The sequence below is a fragment of the Thrips palmi genome, unplaced genomic scaffold (assembly GCF_012932325.1).
Source record: "Thrips palmi isolate BJ-2018 unplaced genomic scaffold, TpBJ-2018v1 HiC_scaffold_1, whole genome shotgun sequence".
NCBI lineage: Eukaryota > Metazoa > Arthropoda > Insecta > Thysanoptera > Thripidae > Thrips > Thrips palmi.
The window spans coordinates 8,230,258-8,254,683 of record NW_023144620.1 but is presented as its reverse complement, the minus strand read 5'-3'; the positions used below and the strand labels follow the sequence as shown (position 1 = coordinate 8,254,683).

The 24,426-nt window shown below is 62.1% G+C and overlaps 3 protein-coding genes across 3 annotated transcripts; 1 reads left to right on the top strand and 2 right to left on the bottom strand.

Annotated features, from left to right (window-relative positions):
* The first annotated feature begins 1,402 nt into the window (after nt 1–1,402).
* On the top strand, nt 1,403–5,584 carry LOC117654533 (anti-sigma-I factor RsgI2-like). The gene is made up of 2 exons (XM_034374067.1): nt 1,403–1,446; nt 4,765–5,584. The coding sequence occupies exons 1-2, from the start codon at nt 1,435–1,437 to the stop codon at nt 5,383–5,385; spliced, it is 633 nt and encodes a 210-aa protein (XP_034229958.1). The 5' UTR covers nt 1,403–1,434; the 3' UTR covers nt 5,386–5,584.
* A 730-nt stretch (nt 5,585–6,314) lies between these two features.
* LOC117643637 (tetra-peptide repeat homeobox protein 1-like) lies at nt 6,315–10,899 on the bottom strand. The gene is made up of 3 exons (XM_034382633.1): nt 10,888–10,899; nt 9,810–10,148; nt 6,315–6,668 (listed from the first exon to the last, which is right to left on the bottom strand). Exons 1-3 carry the CDS (start codon nt 10,897–10,899, stop codon nt 6,315–6,317), a joined length of 705 nt encoding a protein of 234 aa, XP_034238524.1.
* A 5,014-nt stretch (nt 10,900–15,913) lies between these two features.
* LOC117654053 (BCL-6 corepressor-like protein 1) lies at nt 15,914–17,073 on the bottom strand. The gene is made up of 2 exons (XM_034400237.1): nt 17,032–17,073; nt 15,914–16,959 (listed from the first exon to the last, which is right to left on the bottom strand). Exons 1-2 carry the CDS (start codon nt 17,044–17,046, stop codon nt 16,069–16,071), a joined length of 906 nt encoding a protein of 301 aa, XP_034256128.1. The 5' UTR covers nt 17,047–17,073; the 3' UTR covers nt 15,914–16,068.
* Nucleotides 17,074–24,426: the final 7,353 nt, after the last annotated feature.

Sequence of the window (24,426 nt, the reverse complement as noted above, 5' to 3'; positions counted from 1 at the left end):
AGTGCAAGCTCACGGTGCATGCAGCCCACAATGGAAAGCAGAGCGGGACCCATTTTAGTTAGCACCGACTCTTCTACCTTGGCTCTTAGCCATGAATAACACGCACGAACACCCTGACCCCCCCCTCTCTCTCTCTCACACACACTCACGCGCGAGCGCGCACACTCACAGAATGGCACTGACTCGTATGGCGGTTTACCTAAACAGCTGGCCGTTGTTCCAGTTCCCCAAAGCACCGCCGCTGCTGCTGCTGGGTCGCTCGCTGTGACTCTGTGACGGCGTTTCGTCACAGGAGCGAGAGACCACTGCACGATTTAGAGCCCAGAGGGCAGAGAGAAGGACTTGCTCTCTAGATTTACTGACCCCCAGAACAACAGAAGCAACAGCATCAACAACAACAGAAACAACCTTAAAAAAAAAACTTTGGTGATTGCCACCTGAGACTGGCGATGCACCGTAAATGAGGGTCATTGACTGACTCGTGACGTCACGCTCGGCCGTTCTCGGTCCCGAACACGGCCGCCAGGGTGCCAAGGAGCGGCAGGGCGGATGGACGGACGGACGGACGGACGGACGAACGTACGGGCGGGCCAAAGGATGTGGCTCCCGGCAGCGCCCGTCCGTCCGGTGAGACAGAACGCACACTGTCAAGGTCGACCCGCCCGCCCCACCCCGCCGCGGCACGCGGTGTCGCAAAGCAAGTGGCGCCCCAGACGTCCACGAGGATGATGGCGTTACTGATAACATTTCGGGCGCCCGTCACCCGTTTTTTTCTAATTTCCTCGAGAACCCTTCCATTTCCTGCTCCGGCCTAGCTGAAGGACCACGCCTTGGCTGGGCCCCCTCCTTACTCAAATCTTTCTCTCTCACACACGCATACAGGAGCGGGTACAAATGCATGGATCCTCCACAGGTGCCATGTAAAACTTGCCAAAGTGCGAATCAGTGTCGCCACGGCATTGTTGACAGGGCCACCTGTGCGTAGCTTCAAGTTAGCGGACTAATTTTCTGTCCTGTTTTTTGTGTGTGAAAAATGGCTCTGGCCCTGTGGGTGGGTGTGGGGCCCAGGCCCAGGGCAAGGCCCCGAAACAGGGAGACGTCCACGACGAACGGCCAGCAGGGCCAGCAGGGCCAGCAGGGCTGGAGGGGAGGTGCTGGGGTTCTGGCCTTCCCCTGCATCCTATCCCCGGCCGGCGGACCAACGCCATGGAGGCTGAGCCTATGGTGGTGCACCAGGAGACCTCTCTCTCTCTCTGTCTCTCTCCCCCCGTGGGCCCCGTGGTGGCCAGGCTCGGCCCCCACCGCGCCCCGCGCCCCCCCACGCCTAGGTGCACTCCCCTTGCACAACCGCCCCTATATATAAGTGGTGCTGCGGCATGGACGCCGTACTTCTATCATCGCAGTGACCGTGCGTGCTTGCCAGTGACCGACAAAATGAAGTTTTTGGTGAGTGGCTGCAGAGTGACAGTGCAACCTTCCAGAAGACACCCCGCCAACGCCTGTATGGATTTCCCTAGCGGCTCAACCAGTGGTTCAGTTTCGTGGGCAGGATTCCGGGAACTAAGTATATTCAGTGTACAGAAAAATGTGAATTTTAAGTGTATAACAGGTTGTAAAACAAATTTTAACGTAAATTTTCTAAGGTAACATTTGCCGGTGTAGGGTTAAGTAACATATTCTGATAATTATTATGTTTAGAGATTTTCGTTTGATTACTTATTTTGTTTAAACAAAATTATCAGATGTCAGTCAAAGAAGTTCAAGTGCGAGGCATGACACATAACGTTATTGCATTAATAATCGGCCTGTGCACTGAAAGAAAATGTCTTGTGTTATCGTTGTCGGGCTGACCGGTTTACATTGTCGTGATCATTGGCAACTGTAGAAGCATTATTGACAAAGGATTAATGTCAATGTGTGGTGACTAAAAAGATTAATTTCTCTGTTGTCTAATGACTCTGTCGAAACCAAACATGGTCATAGAACGGTGGTGGCCGGTTCATGCATTTTCCTTCGCGTCCCTCGACCCCTCGCCGACTCCGCTCCGGGCGGTGAGTCGCGGTGACGTACTTGCATCGCGCAGGGGCGTCGTCCGAAGTGGCGTGGTGCCACGTCGCGCTGACCGGTCGTATAACCCGCGGGTAGCGCTCGCCACTTACTTCACGCTCCGTGTGCGACGGTGTGCGATTGCCCCCGGTAAGTAGTTACGTGCAGCGATGCGGCCATGCATCTCGCTGGGCCTCCGAGGCATCCCGCCCGGCCGGCCCGACTGCTGGACGTGCCGCCTAGCCGTGGATAATGTCGTGCAGTTTACGGTGGACTATCCTGACGGGGGCAGTCGCGGTGTAGGAGCGACCAAATTCACGCATATCGATCGTTCCTTCGCCACCATCACCCTCGTGCGGCGTGTCGTCGATGGCCTCTTTAACTGCCTATGAAGGAGTCACTCCTTGAATGCAGAGATAATTGGTGACGGAGTGTGTTGCACCGAGCGCAGTCAGTGTTTTGATGCCTGGACGTCAAGCGGGGCTGATGGTGTTGGCGGTGGCGGCAGTTAGCAGCGGGAGGACCGTTGTGGCTTGCTGCGCGTCGCTGCGCGTCGGGCTGACCGACGAGTCACACTTGCATCACAGGTGACTCGGTGAGCGCGGCGAGGCGGCCAGTGTGCGGTTAGCAAGATAAGGCCCATAACTCAGTGCGTTATGCGTGCGTGCCACGCACGGCCCGCCACGCACGGACCGCCACGCATCGTCACGCGCGTGACAGAGTGCGCGCCTTGTAAAATGCTGCACCGCGGCGTGGCGGCGGCGGGAAAATTGCATACTTGTTCATTCGAGTGCAGAATTTCTCATAAGCCGAGACGCGCGAGTTGTTTGCTCAACTGACCGCGTTTGCAGTGGAGGCGCATCTTCTTAGCCAGCTGCTATGCCGCTCGAAGGGATGTTGCGCGAGGATCCGTTCCACGCGACCGGCGACGGCAGGCCACTCACTCAAACACACGCATGCTCCCTCTCTCTCGGGCACCGACGAAGGAATCGCGTGCTTCGTGTCCACCGCAGAGGCATGTCCTTCATTTTCCCGCCGAGGCATGCAGATTTGGCGCGGCAGAGCCGCCACGCCGAGGACGCACAGTGAGTGGGCCAGAAGACCGGTGGAGGCGGTCAAAATCCCAGACGCGTTTTGAGCTCCAGAGTCGCTAAGCAGGACTCGAACTGAACGTGTGACCCCACCAATGGATTGCTCTCCGAACGAGGAAACCGTTGGTGGGGTCACACGCTCGGTTCGAGTACCATTTAGTGACTCTGGAGCACAAAATGCGCCTGGAGTTTCGGCCGCCGGCGCCGGTCTTCTGCCCCACTGTGCGACGCGTTGTGCGCGTGTGCCCTCCCCGCCGCGGACGCATCGTGTGTCTAACAAGCAGTCCCGCACCTTGTAACTTTATTTCACGGTCTTGACTCGCGCGTAATTCGAATAATACGCGCGTCAGGTTGGCTGATGTGCATTTCACACAGAGAGTTGGCCAACCTGAACCAGAGAGGCGCGCGAGCACACACACACACACACACACACTGCACAGTTTCTCATACAATGTGTTCCCATGGCGCCAGCGGCACCGTTCAGCCACCTCTCACCCCAACCCATTATTCCATTATTCCTACTGTCTGTCTGTGAGACTGTCCGTCCACTGTCCACCTGCCTGCCTGCCTGTCCGCTCGTCCGTCTGCCTGCCTGTCTGTCTGTCTGTCTGTCTGTCTGTCTGTCTGTCTGTCTGTCTGTCTGTCTGTCTGTCCGTCTTTCTGTCTGCCCGGCCCCGTCCGAACGTCGCCGCATCCTCCCCCGACTGCCCCATCTCTCCAGAAAACAATAACGACTTGTCGAGCCGCGCGCGCTGCGGCCTTGGGCCCAGCCGGGCAGGCAGTGTGGCAGACGGCGGGCAGGCAGTGCCAGGCCGCCAGGCAGTGCCACCAGCAAGAAGAGGGCATAATCAGCGGAGCAGCGAAGGCGAGAGTGTAAGCTGCTCGGCCTTGCGGGGCCTGCAGACTGATTCCGAGAGTCGTTTTCGTCGCTCGGTCTCTCTCGCACTCGCGGGGCGTCCTCTGTAGGGGCGAGAGAGACAGAGCGACGAAAGCGACTCTCAGTCTGTTGGGGCCTTGTGCACGGCAGGCCGACGACGGCGAGGCACCGTCGGGCACCCCGCCGCCCAGCCGCCTCTCCAGAGGCTAAGCGCTGCCAGACGTTCGCGGGCTCCACCGCCGATCAGGTCCTCGAGCCACTAAGATCTTTTTCCGAAAGTCTTGATTTTCGTGCTGGCGACACTCGAACCTCAGAAGGTCGGAAGGCTCCGAGGATCCACCGTGCTGCAGGCGGTCCGTGACACTGGCTGATCCGGAGGGCATTCGGGCATATCACGGCCCGCCGGCCAGCCGCGCCTGGCCGTGCCGAGCCGCTGTGGGGCCCTTGTCCCGCCGCGTCGCTAACGAAGACGTTTCCTCATGCAGCTCCTTGTCCAGGGGCGGGGCGGGGCGGTGCTAATTAAAAAGACCCGTAAAAAGAAGTTTGCCTGCAGCAGCCCCGAGGCGCATCGCGCGCCTTAACGGACCCCTCGTTAGCGCGGTGTTTAGCCACCTTCAGTCGCGGTGGGTGTCTGGCAGTGTCTGGTCCGCCGCGGCTGCCCCCGCGGCAGGGCGTCTGTTGCAGGCCGCCGGCGAGGTGGTTTGTTTGGTTTGTTTCTGTTCTAACTGTCTCCACTCCGTGTCCCCGCAGGCCGTGACCGCGCTGTGCCTGGCCCTGGCTTCGGCCGAGAGCGCCAAGAAGGCCACCGAGGGCAAGAAGAGCGAGAAGCGAGGCATCCACGATCTCGGCTACGGCTACGGCGGCTCCGAGCTCGCCCTCGGCCTCGGCCACACCTACAGCTCCGGCTTCGGCTACGACCACGGCTACGGCGGTCATGAGCTCAGCCTGCATGGACACCACGAGCCCGTCAAGACCCACGTCATCACCAAGCACGTCCCCTACTCCATTCCCCAGCCCGTGCCCGTGACCGTCACCAAGCACGTGCCCTACATCGTCAAGGTCCCCGTGCACGTGCCCGTCGACCGCCCGTACGAGGTGGCCGTCCCCAAGCCCTACGCCGTGCCCGTCGACAGGCCCTACCCCGTGCACATCGAGAAGCCCTACCCCGTGGCCGTCAAGGTCCCCGTCAAGGTCGCCGTCCCCCATCCCGTCCCCTACGAGGTCGCCAAGCCCTACCCCGTGCACGTCAGCGTGCCCAAGCCCTACAAGGTGCCCGTGGAGGTGCCCGTCTACGTCAAGGACCACCACCACGACCACTACGACAGCTACAGCCTGGGCCACGGCCTCAGCAGCCACTACGACCATTACTAAGCGCGCCGACGAACGCGTGTCCGACCATTCTGTGATGAAGAAGTATGCGTGTGTGAGTGAATGTCACCATTAAGTCATAATGTTATCGAATCCATACCCCTCACCTCCGTAGCGAGCATGATGTGTGTCTAAGTGTTTGTACATTTTTTTACTGTAAAAAAAAATAAACCGACTGTTTTACACTAAGTACAAAAAGAAACTGGTGTCGCATTATTCCGAATGAAAGAACGCAGAGACCTCCGTCGGTTATAAACATGATTGTTACCGTTCTCTCCCCCTGAAAAATAGTATATGCAGGTAGGAATTCCTTACCTTTTTCCTCTTTTTCTTTGAGGGTCGAAATCTGTGGGCCATGAATTGCTGCTGCTTTTTGGCCACTTGAGGTGACTTGGGGACGACGCCAGGGTGAGATAACTGTTTCCGAGGACCTGGGGCCGCCGCGAGGGAGACACCCACCCGGGGCGGGGCGGGGCGGGGCGGGGCGGGGCGGGGCGGAGAGGGGCGGGGCGGCCGCTCCGGAGGTACTCTCACGGCATTTCTGAATTTCACAGCTTGGGGAAGGGGTCCTTGAGCTTCGCCTGGACAACACTGGCCGCGGCCATTGTTCGCAGCCTCCTGACCATGAGGCGCAGAGAGGCCATGAGGCCAGACGGCCAGCCCACTGGAAACAAAGGTGAGGCAAAGGGATCTCGCAGCGAGAGAATAAAAACAGATAATTACGCCTCAAACGGGATTTATCATACAGTGTTGGGCATACAGGCGGCGCCCGTCGGGTCTCACACATTACCAGCTTATCCTAACCCAGTCGCCACAAGCGATCCGTGCACTAACTACACCTAAGTATTATCACAATGAGAAATGTTCACACACTTTTCGGCCGCCACTGCTGTCCGTTGCACTCGGCGGCCACCGTGGAGGTCTTGGCGACGTCAGTGCTGGTACGCGTACGAGTGCGACAGGTAGGGGTCCGGGCCCGGCCCGTAGGGGTGGGCCGGCAGCGGCCCGGGCAGGGGCTCGGGGTGCACGGGGGCGGGCGGCGGCAGCGGGGCGTACACCGGCACGGGGTGCGGCACGGCGTAGGGCTTGGGCACCGCCACGGGCACCGGGTACGGCTTGGGCACCTCCACGGGCACGGGGTGCGGCACGGGCACCCTGACGGCCACCTTGACGGGGTAAGGCACGGGCTTCTCCACCGGGTAGGGCACGGGCCGGTCCACGTGCACGGGGTAGGGCTTGGGCACGGCGACGGCGTAGGGCCGGTCCACCGGCACCGCCACGGGCACCTGGAACAAGACAAGACGGTCACAGACTCTTTGCGGCTGCAGCCGGCTGCAGGGCAGGGCGGGGCGGGGTGGGGCAAGGCAGGCCGTTGGCGTGACCAGCTGGCAGCCAACTCGTCCAAGTCGTGTCATTAGCACGGCCAGGCCAGACGCGCTTAGCATAGCGGAGCGGTCGCCGGCAGCAGACTGATTCCGAGCCTTGTCGCTCTGTCTCTCTCGCACTCACGAGGCGTTGGTGGGCGTGAGCGAGGAAGACGGAGTGATCGGTGACTGCACCTGCAGCCTGCATTGGCAGTGGCATTGAACGCGCTTTTACTGCTTTGCATAAAACGGCGCCCCACCGAGGCGGTTTCATAAAAAAGGTAAACAGCTCACTTTGAGGCGGATTATTGCAGCTCCCCTCAGCCTTTCGACCCCCGGGGCACGTCGCCTCTCGACTGCCCAGACCCACCAGGGCCAGCCGTACCGCGTTAACGAAGTCAGTGCAGTGCGCTCGGAAATCGGGGCCCGACCCGCTGCACCCCGAGGTGCACCGCAGCTCCCCGCCCGCGGCGACCAGGGGGAACCAGAGGGGACTAGAGGGTGCCAGAGGGTGCCAGAGGGGGCCAGCGGGGACCAGAGGGGGCGGCAGCGGACCATCGCAGGCTGTCCGGCAAAGCGACACCGCCTGCCTCCCCACCGCGCCGCGGCCCTGCTCGGCCTTGTCCAGAGAAATGAAGCGTGCTGGCGGACACGGCGCCGCACTCGCCAGCCCCGCCACTGCAGTGTGCTGCGCACTGGTTCCGAGAGTCTGTCTCTGTCTCTCTCGCGCCCATACGGAGCCCCCACGAGTGCGAGCGAGACAGAGCGACGAAAACGGCGCTCGGCATCAGTCTGCTGCGGAGTTGATTCCCACAGACAGCGGCTGCTGCAGCAGCAGGCAGCAGGTCCCACCGTGCGCCGAAAGGTCTGCCTACCCGCCGGGCAGCCAGGCACATCCATCAGCCGCGCTGGGAAAGCCCAGCCTTTCGACATGAACGCGTCGTGGGAACGATTTCGCCCGTCAAGGTGAAGGCGTGCAGTACGGTCGCTGGGCGCCTGCGGGGTAGGCAACCTTGCGGCAGCGCGCACCGGAGCGCGGCAGGACGGCCTACCCTGCAGTCCGCAGGCGCTAGGCGGGTTGTGGAGCCGTCGTCAGAGCGGCCGCTTCGTCAGAGCGTTTAGGACATTCGGGGTCCATGTGCACACGGCTTTGCTTTTTGCCAGCGGAGACCGGCGGCGGAGTCCCGGTGGCGCGGGGTCCCGGTGGCGGGGCACGGTCCCCCCAGAGCAGGTCCCGTAGCGCGAGCGGCGCGAGCGGCGCGAGTCACGTGACAGGCCGGGCCGGGGCGGGCCAGGCCGGGCGTGACGCAACGGGACTACACCGGGGCACCTGATCCCAGGGGATCCCCCTCCCCCCCCCCCCCCACGGCGCAGGTGGCGGTGCGGCGCGGCGCGGCCAGAGACAGAATCAATGCGGCGCTGCAGCAGACTGATTCCGGGAGACAGTTATTCGTCGCTCTGTCTCGCTCGCACCTGCATGGAACGCGCCACGAGTGCGAGAGAGACAGAGCGACGACAACGCCTCTCGGAATCAGTCTGCTGGCCGACAGTCCGAACGCTGTTTGTCCAGTGTAGCGCGCTGCAGCCCGGGGCCGTGTCTGTCTCCAGGGCCATCAGTGCGGCGCAGCGCGGGGAGCGCTCTCTTTCGGTGTCCATTTATCCGAAATGACAGCCGACGCTTTCCACTTTAGGGCGAGTTTGTTTATTTTTCGATACCGATTTCCCCACAGTCGAGAAACGGAAATCAAAGCGAACGTGTGACCCCACCAATGGCCTCCTCATTCGAAGAGCAATCCATTGGTGGGATCACACGTTCAGTTCGAGTCTCATTTAGCGACTCTGCAGCTCAAAACGCGTCAGGGATTTCAACCGCCTCCACCGGTCTTCTGGCCCACTGCCCGCCGTATCGGGCTCACTGGCCGTCATTGCTACCGCCGAGTAGCGACACTACAACGGCAGTCCGGCGCGTCCGGCCGCTAGGAGTTGACTGTGGCCCTCGTTATTTCCTTCCAGCTGGCGGAGACAGCAATCAGACCCTCCAGTCCCTCCGCCTCCAGTCTCAGCGCCGCTGGAAGCAAGGCTGGAAGCAGGGCTGGAAGCAAGGCTGGAAGCAAGGCTGGAAGCAAGGCTGGAAGCAAGGCTGGAAGCAAGGCTGGAAGCAAGGCTGGAAGCAAGGCTGGAAGCAAGGCTGGAAGCAAGGCTGGAAGCAAGGCTGGAAGCAAGGCTGGAAGCAAGGCTGGAAGCAAGGCTGGAAGCAAGGCTGGAAGCAAGGCTGGAAGCAAGGCTGGAAGCAAGGCTGGAAGCAAGGCTGGAAGCAAGGCTGGAAGCAAGGCTGGAAGCAAGGCTGGAAGCAAGGCTGGAAGCAAGGCTGGAAGCACCCGCACGTTCCTACCTCGTTTCGCTCCTGCTGCCACCTGAAGGGTCGTTCCGTCTTTGTCGCACTCATCGGGGCGCGAGGGGCGCGAGAGAGACAGAGCGACGAAATGATCCTTCGGAATCAAGCGGCTGATGCCTACGGGCTCTGCAGCAACGGCCGCGGCCCTTCAAGTCCGCGGGCACACCGTAAGGGACTCTTTCATTCATCGCTCCTCTGGAACGGCAGCAAAAACACGGCGGAGGGGACGCCAGCCACCGGCCGGGTCGACATTCGATGAAGAAATAAAGATCCTCCATTAAATTGGCGCTGGGATGCTCCTTATTTGGGCGCGGCCCCGCCAATTCGTTCCAGGAGCGGCGCGGTGCGAGACTAGTCTGGCCGTGTGGGCCGCGCCGCTCTAGGCTGGAGGCGCGGTCGAACCGGCGGCCAAAACGAAAAGGCAAGGGGAATCCTGTCCACTTTCGCCGCGGAGCGTCGCCACGCCGTCCAGCCGATGACGGCGGGAAAACACGTGGACGACAAGCGGGCGACAAGCGGGCGACAAGCGGGTGACAAGCGGGTGACAAGCGGGATGGCAAGCGGGCGACAAGCGGGTGACAAGCGGGTGACAAGCGGATGGCAAGCGGATGACAAGCGGGTGACAAGCGGGCGGCAAGCGGATGACGGACGGGCGACGAGCAGCTCACCTTCACAGGGTACGGCACGCGCTTCTCCACCGTCACTGGGTAGGGCTGCGGCACGGGGTACGGCACGGCCTTGGTGATGGTGATGGTCTTGACGTGACCGTGGTCCAGGTAGGGTCCTGGCAGCGGCCCTGGTCCGGGAAGCGGCCCCGGCAGAGGCCCAGGGAGTGGGCCAGGCAGAGGCCCGTAATGGTCCGGCAGAGGCCCGGGCAGCGGCCCCGGCAGAGGCCCCGGCCCGGAGAGGGGTCCGTGGGCTGGGGTCAGCAGCGGCGCGTAAGGGTAGGGGCCGAAGGGCAGGCCGTAGCCGAGGCCGTACAGGCCACGCTTCTCCGTCTTCTTGTCCTTCTTGGGCTCGTCGGGCGCGGCGGGGGTGGCGGGGGCGGCGGGGGCGGCGGCAGGGGGGCTCGGAGCCGCGGGGGCCGCAGCCGGTGGGGCGGCGTCCGCGTCACCCCTAGCGACCACGGCGGCCACCAGGAGGAGCACCAGCACCTGTCCAGGCCAGCATACTCCATGCATTAATTGAAACCAAGCCTACAATGGATTCGAATCGATGGGTATAAAGCCACATTTGGTTATTTGTCTCTATCATCTGTAGATCTTGTTCGACGGGACGACACCGCCAAGCTGCAACAGCCGACGGCGGCTTTGCCTGGCAGGCAGGCGGCCCACTTCGCAGCGGCCCACGATGGGCTGCCTGCCTGGCGGGCGCGCTGCCACACTGGCACTGCCCGGACTCAAAGTCCCCCGCCCCGCGTGCGACTGTAAGCACTGGCAGCGAGGCGTCCCACCCGACGCATCACGCTTGCTTGCATCCGCCGCCCGCCCACGCAAAGGGGATCTGGGGCTCCTGGCCGCGGGCTTGCCGTCTCGAGGAGGGGACCGCGAAGGGACCGGCAGGGACCCTCTCCCTCGAGCGCGCAGCAAGCAGCCCGCAGCACAATGCGACCGATGCACAAAACTGGCCACTTAGGCCCGACGCGCCAGCCTGGGACAGCCGCGTGGTTCCATCGCTCTGTTGCTCTTCTTCGGGATGCACCACGCGAGCGAGAGAGACAGACTCTTCGGTCGGCGCGCTACTCACCAAGGCGTTCATGGCTGGTAGCCGCGGCGCTGCTGCAGGGCGAGCAGGGCTCTGCTACGCTGCGATCGGGGACGTCTAGGACTGGGGCGGCTGTCCCTTCAGAGCCACATATTTATACGGGAGAGCCCCCCTCCCCTCCGCGGAGCGCAGCCCCCACATGTAAGCCTGCGGGCCTTCGGGCCTTCGCGCTCTGCCTTGGCGACCATGTCGTCGAACACGCCGCCAGCCCCGCCAGCCCCGCCAGCACGAAGGCAGGGACCGCGGGGACCGCGGGGACAGAGAAAGGGCAAAGTGTAGCGCAGTGTAACGTACAAGGTACACAAGCTGGCGGCCTGCAGCGGGGCCGCGGGGAGCCGCGGGGAGCCGCGGGCTCCGGAGGGGACCGGCCGAGTAGAGACATTACAGTGGGACAACAAACACACAAGGTGATCAATGCGGGCCGCTACAAGCAGCGCCCCACCCAGGGCCCGGCTGCTGAGCGATTCAGAAGAGCGGCTCATCGCTCTGTCTCTTTCGCACCCTTATGGCGGTGCCCATGAGTGCGACGGAGCAACGAGGCGACTAATCACTCGGCTGGGATGGGAAGCTCGCTCCTGCCCTCCGCTCGCGCTTTTCGTACTTTGGTGTCAAATCGCGCTCGTCGCGCAGAGCGGCGCGGAGTGTCACTTCTCGGCTCAGGCGAGTAATTCCGGGCCGACGCACAAAAGGACTTGACGCACACTTACACGCACTTACACACACACACACGCACACACACAAAGTAGGCGCGTGTCGTCCTCTGAAAGGGAAGTGGCCCGGCGTCCTGTAACACAGCGCCGTGGAGTGCCCCAGTCACTGCATGGCCTCGCCCGGCCTCGCCCGGCCTCGCCCAAGATCAACCATGAATAGCACCCCTCAGCAGCGCCCATTCTCGGTGAGGGTCCTCCACTACCCCAACCCCGAGCGCTGCTTACCGCCTGTCCAAAGCCTGCCCTTGCCTCGCCGCCCACCATCCCCTGCCCGCCGGCCCACCTGCCCCAACCGCCCCGGCCGCCCGCCCTCGCAAAGCACTCCCGCCACCCGCCCCGGCCGCTCGAAGTAACCACTCAAAGACCCTCAGACGCCCTAATTCCTGCAGCATTCAGTCAAACGCAGCCCTAATGGAATCAGCGCGGGGGGCCCCGGGGATTAAGATGACGCTTGCATGGATCGTGCACTTTGGGGCCGGGAAGGGGATGGGCGGGGCGGGGCGGGGTGGGGTGTGGTGGGGGGGGTGAGGCGGGGCGGGGTGGGGCGGGGCGATTGCGATTAAGCCTGGACCACAAATGATCGTCTGGCTTTCGGGCCCGCCCCGGGCATGTCGGGGATTTACCAGCACGTGACGGGGCCCTACTGAGAGGAGGGGTTTTCTCGGTAGACCGGGTACATACGCCCACGCATCGGTATGTAGCGGGGACAGCCTTTTGGCCGTCCACCCCTACACACCTTATCCGAGTCCGACACTCGTCTTTGTTCACCCCGTTTTTAGGGGCTGTGTTGAGCAGGTCTTCTAGTTGCTTCAGCCTCTTCACTCCTACCCTCCTCTTGATGCGACCTTGTAGTTGTGGTATCTGTCCGCAGCGTCGTGAGGGCCCGAAATGCATTGCCGTACAGGCATCTGCGACTTTTCGTCGTGAGACCTGGAAAGATGCGAGGCCCAAGGCCCACCCCCACGATGTTAACTGCGTGCGGTTTGTGCCGCACTGCGCGCCCGCGAGTAGGTGTGCCAGATACTGCAGGGCTGATCCTCTTCGGTCGCAAGGATAGGGGTCTAGACGGCGTTGTGGTGTCCGCTGGCGCCGCTTCGCAGACTGACCGCGACACCGAAGTACTTGAGCTCCTGCGCGGACCGATGACTCCAGTACTACCGTCCCGATGGTGCCAGATCTTGCGCGTGGAGAGCAAAAGTTCCCGGGACAGTGAGCCAGCTGTAGAACGCGACCTGCGAACGAGGACTAGGGCCCGGGGGGGGGGGGGGGGGGGGCTGCGAGGGGGCTGCTGGACCTGCGACGGAGACGCACTGCTTTGACGGCGGGGGAGGGAGTAGGGGGGGGGGTGTCGGGTCGGCCGGAGGCCTGCTGCGCTGCGACGTTGGGAGGCGGGGGAGGCGGGGGAGGCGGGGGAGGGGAGAATGAAAATGACCGTGACAAAAAACAGAACCCAGACGACGCTGCGGCTCACATGTTCATGGGCGTAGGTGGGCTAGGGCTAGGAGGTCCGGCTGCTGTGAACTGACAGGAGCGAGGCTGGGGCGGCGACGCTGCGTGCTACGCCACTTCCTGCTGGAATCCAGAGGGGGACCGACTGCGTGCCGCCAGGCCACCGCACGGCGTCTTGGTGCGCGTCGCCACGGCCCGGCGCAGGGAAAACCACCAGAACCGGCGCCACCGCGTCCACGGCGTCGGTGCGCGGGGATGCAATTGCGCCACCTCGTTGCGCCTCGCTGCTATGACGGAGGTCCGCGAGCCGCAGCAGGTGGTGGGCCCGCGTCGCGAGGCGCGGGGGTGACCGCGGTCAGCAGGGCCGGCAGGGGGACGGCCGCGCTCTTACCCGGAGTTGCGCTGGGATGCTTGCACTGCTACCTGCTACCGGTACTCGCTTGATGTTGGCGTCGACGAACACTGATTTGGAGCACACGCTGCAGGCGAGGGGCTGCGGCTCGGGCTGCGGCTGCGGGGCCCGGCTCGGCTGGCCCAGGGCGGCGTGCCCCAGCCCCCACCCCACGCCCAGGCCTGCCTGCAGACGCTGCGCCATGTGTGAGAGGACGCCAAGGGCCCGGACAAAGACACCACGGGTAAATTGCTGATTTCTCGGACACCGTTGCACTAAGCCACTTTGCAGTAGGACACGTCGACGCCCGGACGCGAACCACATCGATCGATACCACATGTTGACCACAACACTGACTTTATACCACTACTAATTAGCAAAAACCCGGAGCACGAAATAAACACGACTCGTCCCTAGCCCGGCAGGCGGCACTCCTCCTGGGGCGGGGCGGGGCGGGGAGGCGGCCACACTCAGGTGCCCAGGGAGAAGCCGCAACCCTGCCGAGCTGCCGACGGCTCCACACCGAGGAACACCGACGCCAGGATTGATTGGCACCCTCAGAGGGGCGTGCGCGGCTTGAACCACACTCTACCGCCACGGCGTCGTTCTGGTCGAGGGAGAGGCAGGGCGTGCCGCCGCCCCGCCGCACGCACGTCAGCACCGACATGACGGCCACGTCCTCGGCACGCGTTTTCCGCCACCGCGCGGAGGCACTAAGACACGGCAAACGTGCCCGTGTCCGGGGCCCCTTCGGCCGCAAGGCACGGCGCTGCAAGGTTGCCGGCCGCAAGCGGAACCTACACTGATTGCGAGGGCTATCGCTCATAAACCACAGGCCAGTAACTTGGGGATAAACCACGGCGACAGTAACTCCCGCCCCGTCCCGGCCGCCCCCACCCCATTCCACAGGGCGCTCTCCGGGGCTAACTACGTGACGTTGTCTACGAGCGGGCCCTTGATTGAGATGACGGACCTACCCGTGCGCGCAGCGCCAGCGGACTGATTCCGAGGGTCGTCTCTCTCGCACCTGTGCGGGACGCGCCTTGAGTGCGAGAGAGACAGAGCGACAAATCTCGGAATCAGTCTGCGGCGCCGCGCGGCGGGCGCGCCGGGCTCTCGTGAGCGAGGGCCGTACCCTCGGCCGCTCCACGGTTACCGGCTGGCGGGGCGCCCCGCTTCGCCCCGCTCCGCCCCGCTCGGCACCAATGTCTTTTCGTATCGCCGATACCGCCTGCATCGCAAGGACACTCTACACTACTCGGCAACAGCAGTCGCCGCTGCGGGCGGAGGTAAACAGTGCACCTCGGACGCGTCAAAGAACGCCTTAATGGTGGCTCTGGAACACACCCCTCCGACGCCACGCTTCGCCACGCCGGATTGCCTGCCGCTGCCACGATTGGCTATTTGCCTCTCGGTCCGTCCGCTCAGGACAATCTGCTTAGAGTCGTCGCCGAAAACTAGCCAGAACCAGTCGGATTACAAGACGACTCGGCGCGACTGGCAGGGCGGGGCGGGGTGGGGCGGGGCGTTAGAGAAAGGCTCGAACATCCGAACGCGAGCGGCACCGGCACTGCTAATGCACGGACCCTGCGCCTCAGCCTCGGCCGACCAGTAGACTGATTCCACCTGATTCCGCGCAGTGCGGCCCTCGGTCTGTCTCTCTCGCACCGTTACGGAGCGCCCCATGAGAGAGAGAGAGAGAGAGAGAGAGAGAGAGAGAGAGAGAGAGAGAGAGAGAGAGAGAGAGAGAGAGAGAGAGAGAGAGAGAGAGAGAGAGAGAGAGAGAGAGAGAGAGAGAGAGAGAGAGAGAGAGAGAGAGAGGAATCAGTCTGCTGTCCGCCCTGCAGGGCCCTGGCCATGCGGTCCCAGCAGCACCACTGCTGGTGGAACACCGTCCCAGGTGGGCACGCTGGAGTGAGCGCTGGAGTAAGGGCTGGAGTCTCGCGGGATGAAAATAAAAAAAAGGCCCAAAAATAAAATTTGGCAAAACGAGGAGAAATAAAGCGAGGATGGTCGTTCCGTTCCCCCACCTTCCGTCCGTCAACTTGAAAGCGCCCCACCGCTTTGTCCCGCAACAGCGTCGAAAAAAGTCCCAGGCGGCAGTGGAGCAGTTTTCCTCTTCAAGAAGTATCGCCACCCATGGCGCGGCGGCGCGGCAGCTCAACTTTCGGCCATCGACTCCCGCTTTGTTCCACGCTAGCCAGCTTTTGTCGCTGTGTCTCTCGCACACCTCCGCAACGCCCCACGAGTGCGAGAGAGACAGAGCGACGAAAGCAGTCTTCGGAATCAGTCCCCTGGGCGTCGCCGTGGCGTCGCCGCGGCGTCGCCAGATCGCTGTTTTGCGCAAGCAGCGGGCCGCGAGATTGGGGCAAACGACTGCACGGTTTCCAACGGCCGGGCCACGCCACTGTAATTGCGCACCGGAAAGGCCGGAAAGGAAGGCAGTAATGAGGCATTGTTTACATTGTTTCGTTCCATTTTATTCTCTTTCTCACGTCAACGACTCGATTAATACATCCCAAGAGGGCGGTTAAAACATAGACGATGGGATGACCGACAAATCGATGGAGAGTGATGATCAGTCTTGAAGACGCGTAGATGTCTGCCTTCCGCCTACCAGGTCTTGAGCGCCGGGGCGGAGTGGAAGGATGGGCCCGAGGAGAAAGAGGGGGCCGAGTGGAAGGAGGGGGCGGAGTGGAAAGAGGGGGCGGAGTGGAAGGACGAACTGGAGGAGAAAGAGGGGGCGGAGTGGAAAGATGGGGCAGAGTGGAATGATGGGGCAGAGTGGAAAGATGGGGCGGAGTGGAAAGATGAGGAGGAGTGGAGGGAGGCAGAGGGGAAGGACGGGGCGTAGGAGTGGCTAGCGAAGGAGGGAGCGGAGAAGGAAGGGGCGGACTGGAAGGAGGGGGCCTGGACGGCGACGGGGGTGGGCACGGCGACGGGCACGGGCACGGCCTGGTTGACGGTCACGGGCACGGGCTCGGGCACGTTGTAGGGCTGGGGCACGGGCACCTTGTAGGGCTGGGGCACGGGCACGGGCACGTGGACGGCGCGGGGCACGTCGACGGGCACGGCGCGGGGCACCTCCACGGGGTAGGGCTGGGGCACTGGGTAGGGCACGGCGCGGGGTGTCTCCACGGGCACGGGGTGCGGCACGGGCACGGGCACGTGGCGGTCCACGGTCACGGGCACGGCCTGGGGCACGGAGTACTGCACGTGCTCGTCGCGGTGGCTGTAGGTGTGCCTGGTGGGCACGCTGTAGGAGGCCTGGTAGCTGCTGGTGTGGCTGGCGATGGGCGCCGCCGCGCTGTAGGAGGAGCCGCCGAAGGAGCCGCCGCCGTAGGAGCCGCCGCCGTAGGAGCCACCACTGTAGGCGCTGCCGAGGGAGGCGCCGCTGTCGAAGCTACCGCCGTGCGACTGCCCGAACAGCGCACCCCGCTTCTGCTGTTTCTTGGCGTCCTCCCCGGCCAGGGCCGCGCCGCATAGTGCGAAGAGGCAGACAACCTGAGGGACAGAGCGAGCGGTGAGACTGCAGACTTCCGGCCCTGGCGAACAACCACGAGGAGCTATACTTACTACGAATCCCCTCATGGTTCGGCTTGGTCGGTTGCTGCGGAACACGAGCGACTGATGCTGTCCCAAACGCAGCGATCCGCTTATATACTCGGCCCGGTTGTCGCCGTTTTGCCAAAATTTGTGAGTGGGGAGACGGCGGCACATCCTCCGAACAGGTCGCCCGCGCTATTTCTTTTTTCTGCACCACATTTCGGTCGGCCCCGTTCCGACTTTCCGACGCTCCACCACAGTCTTCCCTTCTGCCCTGACTTAATTAAAATTAAATCTCCTTATGCAAAGGAGTCTCCGAAGTCATACAAATGTGAAAAGTTAGAGCGGCATTTTTTGAGCGGTGTCTGTGTCTCGCCGTGGGTCGCTGCGAGCACATGTCCCTTTCGCACGATACGTACTTCATTACTCACAAGGTCGATACTTTCATCGGATTAAAAAGGTGACTCGAATGGGCGGAGGGTTTTTTCAGCGATTTGTTTCCACGCCCGACAGCTCGACAACCAGCCGGGAAGCGAAAAAACTGAATGGATAAACGATAGGCTTTGCAAAGGTAGGGAGACGGGTCCGTTTACAAAGAAAGACTGCAAAGTCAAGGTAAGTGAGCGCAATGCGTCTATGCACTGATTCAGAGAGTCGTTTCCATCGCTCTGTCTCTCTCCCACCTACACGGGACGCCCCATGAGAGCGAGAGAGACAGAGCGACGAAACGGACTGCAGGGCGCGTTCTTGGAGCGAGCGGCTGCAGGAAGCTGACAAGGACTTCGCCGCGGCCGCTTGCGTGCTTGCATCGAATCTGCAAGCAGGCCGAGCGCGGTAAAAGCGCTGGACTATTTTCGCAGTGTCGCGGCTCCAGGCTGCAGTGACTCCAGTGCCCAATTGGCCGGCACTGCCGGCCGCATTGGAGCACTGGAGGCGGCTTTCTGGACTGATTCCCTCCGGATCGCGGCAGAGCTGCCCGAATAAATTGCTCTGCGACATCTCGACCGGCAACGCTTGATAAATTTGGCGTGCACTCGGTGCTCTTTTTTTTCTCTTTGCGGCACCGTTAGTGTGTGTTCGGCACTGGGACGCGCGGCCTGGCGAACGTCCACCCGGGGGCCGCCACCTTTACATAACTCGAACAACGGCCACAAAAAGCGGACGACACATCTCAGCTGGAGTTCGTCTGTGCCAGTTTTATTGTGTTCTAGTATGGAAAGCTGTTCTCACCTGCTTCAAAGGCAAAGCGTGACACAGATACGTACTCTGCTAAAAAATACTTTATTCGCTGGAGTATTTTGTTTTTTGTGGGAATGGGTTAAAAACAAGGAGGCGAACCAAAATTCAACATAAATAAAGTTTTATTGCATTTTTTTCATTATTTTCTTTTTATTCTAGGGCTACAAAAATAGTTCTTTCTCTTGTTCAGCTTTCAGTCTTATTACCGCTTTCTGTCGTGCTCGACACAGTGTAATTTACAAAGACAGGATCCAGAAATAATACCCAAAACAATAAGTTACAACATTTTAAATAAATTTCTACAATTTAATTGGGCGTGGGACGCTTTTGAGCAGAACCATTGACGAGCCACTGCGTCACACCTTGTTGATGATGCGTATCTTGTGCACGGCGTGCACCACCGTGACAGGCGGCCTGCCCGGCGCGCCGGGGTGCCTGGCCATCAGGGTGAGCGGCGACCTGGGGTCGACGGCGTCGCGGAACCGAATCCTGGGCGACGCGATTCTAAGGCGGACGGCGCTGCCAGCGGCCGTCGGCCCGGTCGACGTCGGTCGCCGCGTCGTGGTCTGCCACGCGGCGAGGCGGCACGGCGCTCCGAGCGAGGCGGCGATGGAGCCACAGTGCTTCCGTAAGGGTTGCGTCATGGCCATGGGCATGGCGTAGGCGCCCCGGCCGCCCTTGCCGCCCTTACCTCTGCACAACAAAGTGACGTTAACGGGGTGCTCGGGGCCCGGCCACACACTCACACAGACACACACGGACACCGATGAGGCTGTACACAACCATGCATTCTCACCGGGGCGGTCTCAGCCTGTGTTTGCCACGAACCGAGTGTTCGACGGGGTGCTCCACGTCGTCGTGCTCCGCGGACACGGACGTCGCCGACGGCCCGGACGGTGACTCCAGGTCTTCCAGCTCGCCGGCGTGCGCTGCGGGCAGGCGGTTGAACTCCGAGTCGCTGTCAGCGGCCGGCGGCAGCAGGTAGTACGGCAGCGCGGGGTCGGTGGCGTGCTCCACGAAGGGCTGGAAGTCCGTGGCCTCGCCCTCGGCGGCGGGGTGGCCGCGTGGTGGCAGCATGGGCTGGAAGCCGTTGCTGATGGCGCCGCCGACGGGTGGGGGCGTCGACGGCTCCCCGACGAACGACGTCAGGGACTGGCTTTCCTCCGGGTAGCGCGGCTCCACCAGCGGCGGCGGCGCAGGCGTGGCGCTGGGCTGCGCGTACACCACGGGGCTGACGGTCGTGACGTGCTGCGGGAACGGCGCGGGCGTCTGCGGCGCGTACACGACGGCGCGCTCGTGCTGCAGCACCTGCCGGTTCACGTTCTCCGAGCCCTGCTGCACCACCTCCGCCGTCGCCTTGCCCCGCAGCATCTTGTTCTGCAGCTCGTGGAGCTTCTGCAGCTGCTCCAGCTGCACTTGGATCTGCTGTGACAGCGTCAGCTGCAGTTCGTGCTGCATGTCGGGGCTGGCCTCGCTCTTCAGGAGGCTCTTGGCCTGCTGGTAGCTAGGTTGCGTCGTAGAGTCCGCGTGCACGCCGTGCACGTACTGCGGCGGCGGCGCGCGCACCGTGGGCTGCTCCGTGTAGTACGGCGGCGCGTAGGTGGTGGTGATGGCCTCGGTGGAGGCGGCGTACTGCACGGCGTGCGGGTGGTGCTGCTGCAGGTGGAACGCGGTGACGGGCTGGTGCAGCGTGCGCGCGTCCAGGTGCTCGTAGTGCGTCTGCGCGGCGGGGGTGAGGTCCACCTGGTGGCTGCGCATCCCCGAGTGGCCCAGGTGGTGCACCTGCACGTTGGCGATGACGCCCCCCTGCTGCGGGCTGGGCCAGGCCGTCACGCCCCGCGGTCGCTGCGAAGCTGGCGAAGATGGCCATGCCCGCGACGGCGGCAGCGCCCACAGCAGCAGCAGCAGTGTCGTGGGGACGGACACATCCATCTGAAACACCAACATCCTGCAATAAGTCGTCGAACACCGTCGATGAGAAACCACTCGGCAATAGAACCAAGCACCTTGTTGGGCTCAGGCCCGACCGCCACCGACTGCGCTAGGCGGGCACCGAGATCGGCGCACTTGGGTCCTCACCACACCGGCGAAAGTGGCGCATTAATCTTCATCCGGAGTCATGGCGGCCGTCGCGTCGGTGCGTCTTTCCCCCGGCAACGCGGCAGGCTGCACCGCCGAACACAACGGCTTTCCAAGAGATAGGAATCGCGGGGAAAAGCGACTAGCGCTTCACGTGCCTTGTTGGGCCCGTTTTGAGGAGTTTGTTACCAGGGGGTCCCAAAATGGCGGAGGGTGACTGAGGGGCAACTTACTACGATTCTGCCTACAGACAGGCATATGCAAAATGTAACACTCACGGGAACATGAAACAGCAAAGTGCTAGACTGATCAAGAAATTATTTCTATAGCTTCATCTTGAAGCGAGCGTTGCATGCTTTTCGCATGCCAAAAGAAAGCTAGTGATTCAATGTACCAGCGTTCGCCGTTTCTTTCGAGAAGCAGCCACCAAGGCTCTGACTGGCCACGAGGCCCCCTGCAGGTCGCAAAGGATGCGTCGTCGACCAGGACGCGGCGCGCAGTGCGGCCCTTACCCGAAATGGCGCGGTATCCAAGTCGCGATGTGGCGCTCGCCGCTTCCGGGGGAACTGGCGGCCCGGACGCCGAAGGCCCTACTTATAACGTGGCACGGATTCACGGTACTCGCGCTAATTCGGCCAGGTCGGACAGCGAGGCGTTAGAGGCGCCGGCGCCTCGGCCACGCCCCGCCACGCCCCCCTCCACGGAGGGGAGGTGGCTCCAACGAAAGGGACAGGTGAGGAGTGGGGCGCAGTGACTTGCTCGCGAAAACCACGGCCAGGACGGCGTGCCCCGGGACGCGTCCCACAGCGTGCTGCGTTTGCCATAAAGCCTGACAGCCCGTGGCGTGGCGCGGCGTGGCGGATCAGCCGCTCGCCCTTCCCCTTTCTACTTCTGTCTGTCCGGCCGCCCAACCGCTCGGCCCAGCCGCCACATTGTGGCGTGGCACATCCCTTATTACGGCACCGTCGTCCTGCAGTCGCAGCCACACGTCCGAGCACGCCTTAGTACGAAACAAGTTGTTTCATTTGTTACGTTTGAAACACTTTTTCCTGGCATTGAAAAAAGGGCAGTACGCTTTTCTCATATCTGTCGCTGGGTTTGTCGCACAAAGCCAACAGCAACATACTACTGTTTTTGAGCTATTTTTTCATGTAGATTTTTTTAAAATTTAGTTATTGATTGGTATTGAAAGTGTGTTTTATGTACTCTTCCGTTGCGCCGTTTCGCGGCAAGTCGAGGCGGTAAACGCCGGGGGCCTATGATAGGACTCTGGCGCCGTTTGCCCCCGAAGTTTTAACGCCTGTAGGGGGTGATTCGCGGAGCCAAGTGCAGCTGCGGGCGCCAGACGCGCCTCCCAAACTGCGTCTAACCAAACGTGGCTGTTCTCCTGTTCGGGCAACTTTTCCTTTTCTCCTGTTCCCAGGGCGGTATGGTGCAGGCGTTGACGTGGAAGTCGCGCCTTGTCCGCGCCCAGGGCCTTGCGCGCAGCACTCGGGCCCGGGCCTAGGGTGCCCGATGAGCGCTCCGCGGCTTGGCGGCGTTGCGGCGTGGCGGTGCGGCGAGAGTGGCGGATTCCCTCCGTTCGGGTTCACACATTGTGGTGCGTTGGCCGTGCTTTCTTCGTCGTCACGGTCACTTTGTGCGGCCGGCCTTACGTTTCGTAAGGGCGGGGCACAATGGCCGCGTGGCCGCACTCCACACGCCGATCGAGGAGGAAGCAGCTGCCAATTAAAAAGAAATCAAGAGCGTCGTCGTCGCCATGACGGGGCACTTCTGATGGTTCAGGCACCCGTCTCCTTGATCGTCAAGGTGGTGGCCGTTTATTTCATAATTTCCTGTTTTCCGAGATTTCCATTGTTTGTTTTCAATAAATGTTTTGCTGAAGTTGAGTCTCGATTTTCTGAGTAGGATGATCATCCCCTTAGGTGCCTTGCGCGCCATCCTGGACCCTCCAGGCATCCTCTCCCGATCGCGGAAGTTAGGTAGTGTAAGGGGGTGAGGTGATCTGGGGGATCCAAAATGGCGGCGGGTGACCAGGGAGGTAACATACTACGATTTTTCCCAAGGACAGACTGGGGCAAAATGAAGAGTTCACGCTAATATGAAAGCACATGATTACTGAAACGGTTTCAACTACTAAGTACGAAGCATTTGTTGCTCCGCTTTGCTATCAAGCGTCCTAGCTAGCTGCTGTATCACAACATTATCTGCCAAAAACGCTGTGCACGCTGTAGTTCTTTCCGATGTTTCGGCCATTTCCCTCGAGAACCGCGGACACTCAACGCGCCGCACCGCAGCCAGCAATGGGCATGGCGGGGCATGGCGAGGCATGGCGGGGCATGGCGGGGCGTGAAGGTGTCGCCGAGAGCAGGATGATGGTCTCGTTGTAGTCGCCGCGCGATGCGCCGTCATGTGGATCCGCCGTGCCGGTGTCAACCCGGCATTGTCCTCGGCGACGCACTTTTACCGCCACAAAGCTGGACGAGGGCCGCGTCAACAAGCCGTGGCGTGGCCGAGCGTCCACGCCTCGGAAGCACGACCGCAGCGCCGCCACACCGCCCGCCAAAAGCAACTTTTTGTCATTTTTCGCAGGAAAAGAAAACCGGAGACCGTTTTCCCGGCAATGAAAAAATATAGGAAGGAATGTTTGAATAGTCGTGAGTGGAATGCATGAACGCTCCAGACGACAATAAGACGGGCCGCGTGGCGGGGCTGATTTGCTTCGCTTCAGTGACCGGCGGGGTGGGGCGGGGCGGGGCGGGGCGGGGCGGGGCGAGGTGCGGCGGCCCGGGCGCTGCGCTTCTGTTGTTGTAACGGCGCCGCGCTTTGCTCGCTTTGCTCGCTTTGCGATGTGGAGGAAGTGGCTTGCCGCCCTGATGCCCTACTTGCAGGGCTGCAGGCCACGACGACGGCCTGATACCGCAACGAGGTGTTCGATAACACAGGGAAGGATTAATGCAAGCGGGCCTGCCGCGCGGCCCTGCTGACGACAACGGATGCCCCGACGCTGTGTCCTTTGACCATGCGATGCATCTACATCGCTGTTTTGGATGTACCCACGACTCTATGGACTGAGACTTCGCTTCCTCGTAGGTCCGGGTCGAGACTTTGCCCTGGCCTGACGCCTGCCAACGCCGGTCAACCGGTGGGTCACCACATCGGGCTCCTTTTCTAGCGACGATGGGAGGCTTGGTTGCAAAAGGCGACAACACAGAGCAGGCCAACAAAGCCTCAGGGCAGGCCCCTTCCCCTACGGAGTCGTACGGCTCTTTTTCTGGGCACGGGTCGCGGCCCGACTCAAGGCACGACTCGCTGGCCATCATCAACGACCGCCTCATTACGCCTCGGACCCGAATGTCTCTGTGTCCGTCGGGGCCGCGTCGGGGGTCAGCACGTCGCCGGCGTGTCGCCGCCTCGCTGCATGCGCTGCTGCAGTTTTTCGCGTGTGTCGACGCCGGCGTGGTCACCAAGACCGTCGCAGCGGTACGGCGGCGCCGCGGCAGGTACGTGTCTCTAGGGCGCAGCGCGCGCGTAGTGTGCCTGGGGTTTCGTAACGGAGGGCCTCCGCCAGCAGGACTGCAGGGACTGCAGCAGCGCGCCAGAGATAGCCACACTCACGCTTCTTGCTTCAGACAGTCGCGACCCCCGACCCCGGCGGCCGACCTCCGCGCCAATCTGCAGCACGTCGACGGCGAGCTTATCGCCGAGGACGAAATAAAGGATCGCTTGATTTATTTGCAGGACGCATCGGCCGACTCCCTGCGAGGGGCCGAGGGGGCGGCGGCTCCGCGAGACGAGCTTCGGCTCCGATTGTCCGGTCGGTCGGGCAGAACCCCGTGAGTAGGCGGCAGTCCTTACGGACACGCCCTTGTGTGCGGTGCCGGATTAATCCCCGCAATATGAACCGGGATAAACACGCGACCCTGCAGGGCCCTGCAGGGCGGCCCCGTCCTCGAAAAGCAGCTTTACGCCCTTATTGCGTCCCTGCCGCCCTTTGTGGCCACTGCCATGGCCACTGCCCTTCATTAGAAGCCGCTTGCTCTGCGCTCTGCTAGCTCTGCCGGCGCTGCTTGCTCGGTTAGCACGGCTAGATCATCGACTGGGAGG

Bases quoted from the DNA above. Each gene is read 5' to 3' on its own strand.
- LOC117643637 (XM_034382633.1), bottom strand. The intron at 6,669-9,809 runs GTGAGCTGCTCG...GTCTTGTTCCAG, and splicing joins GCGTGCCGTACCCTGTGAAG to GTGCCCGTGGCGGTGCCGGT.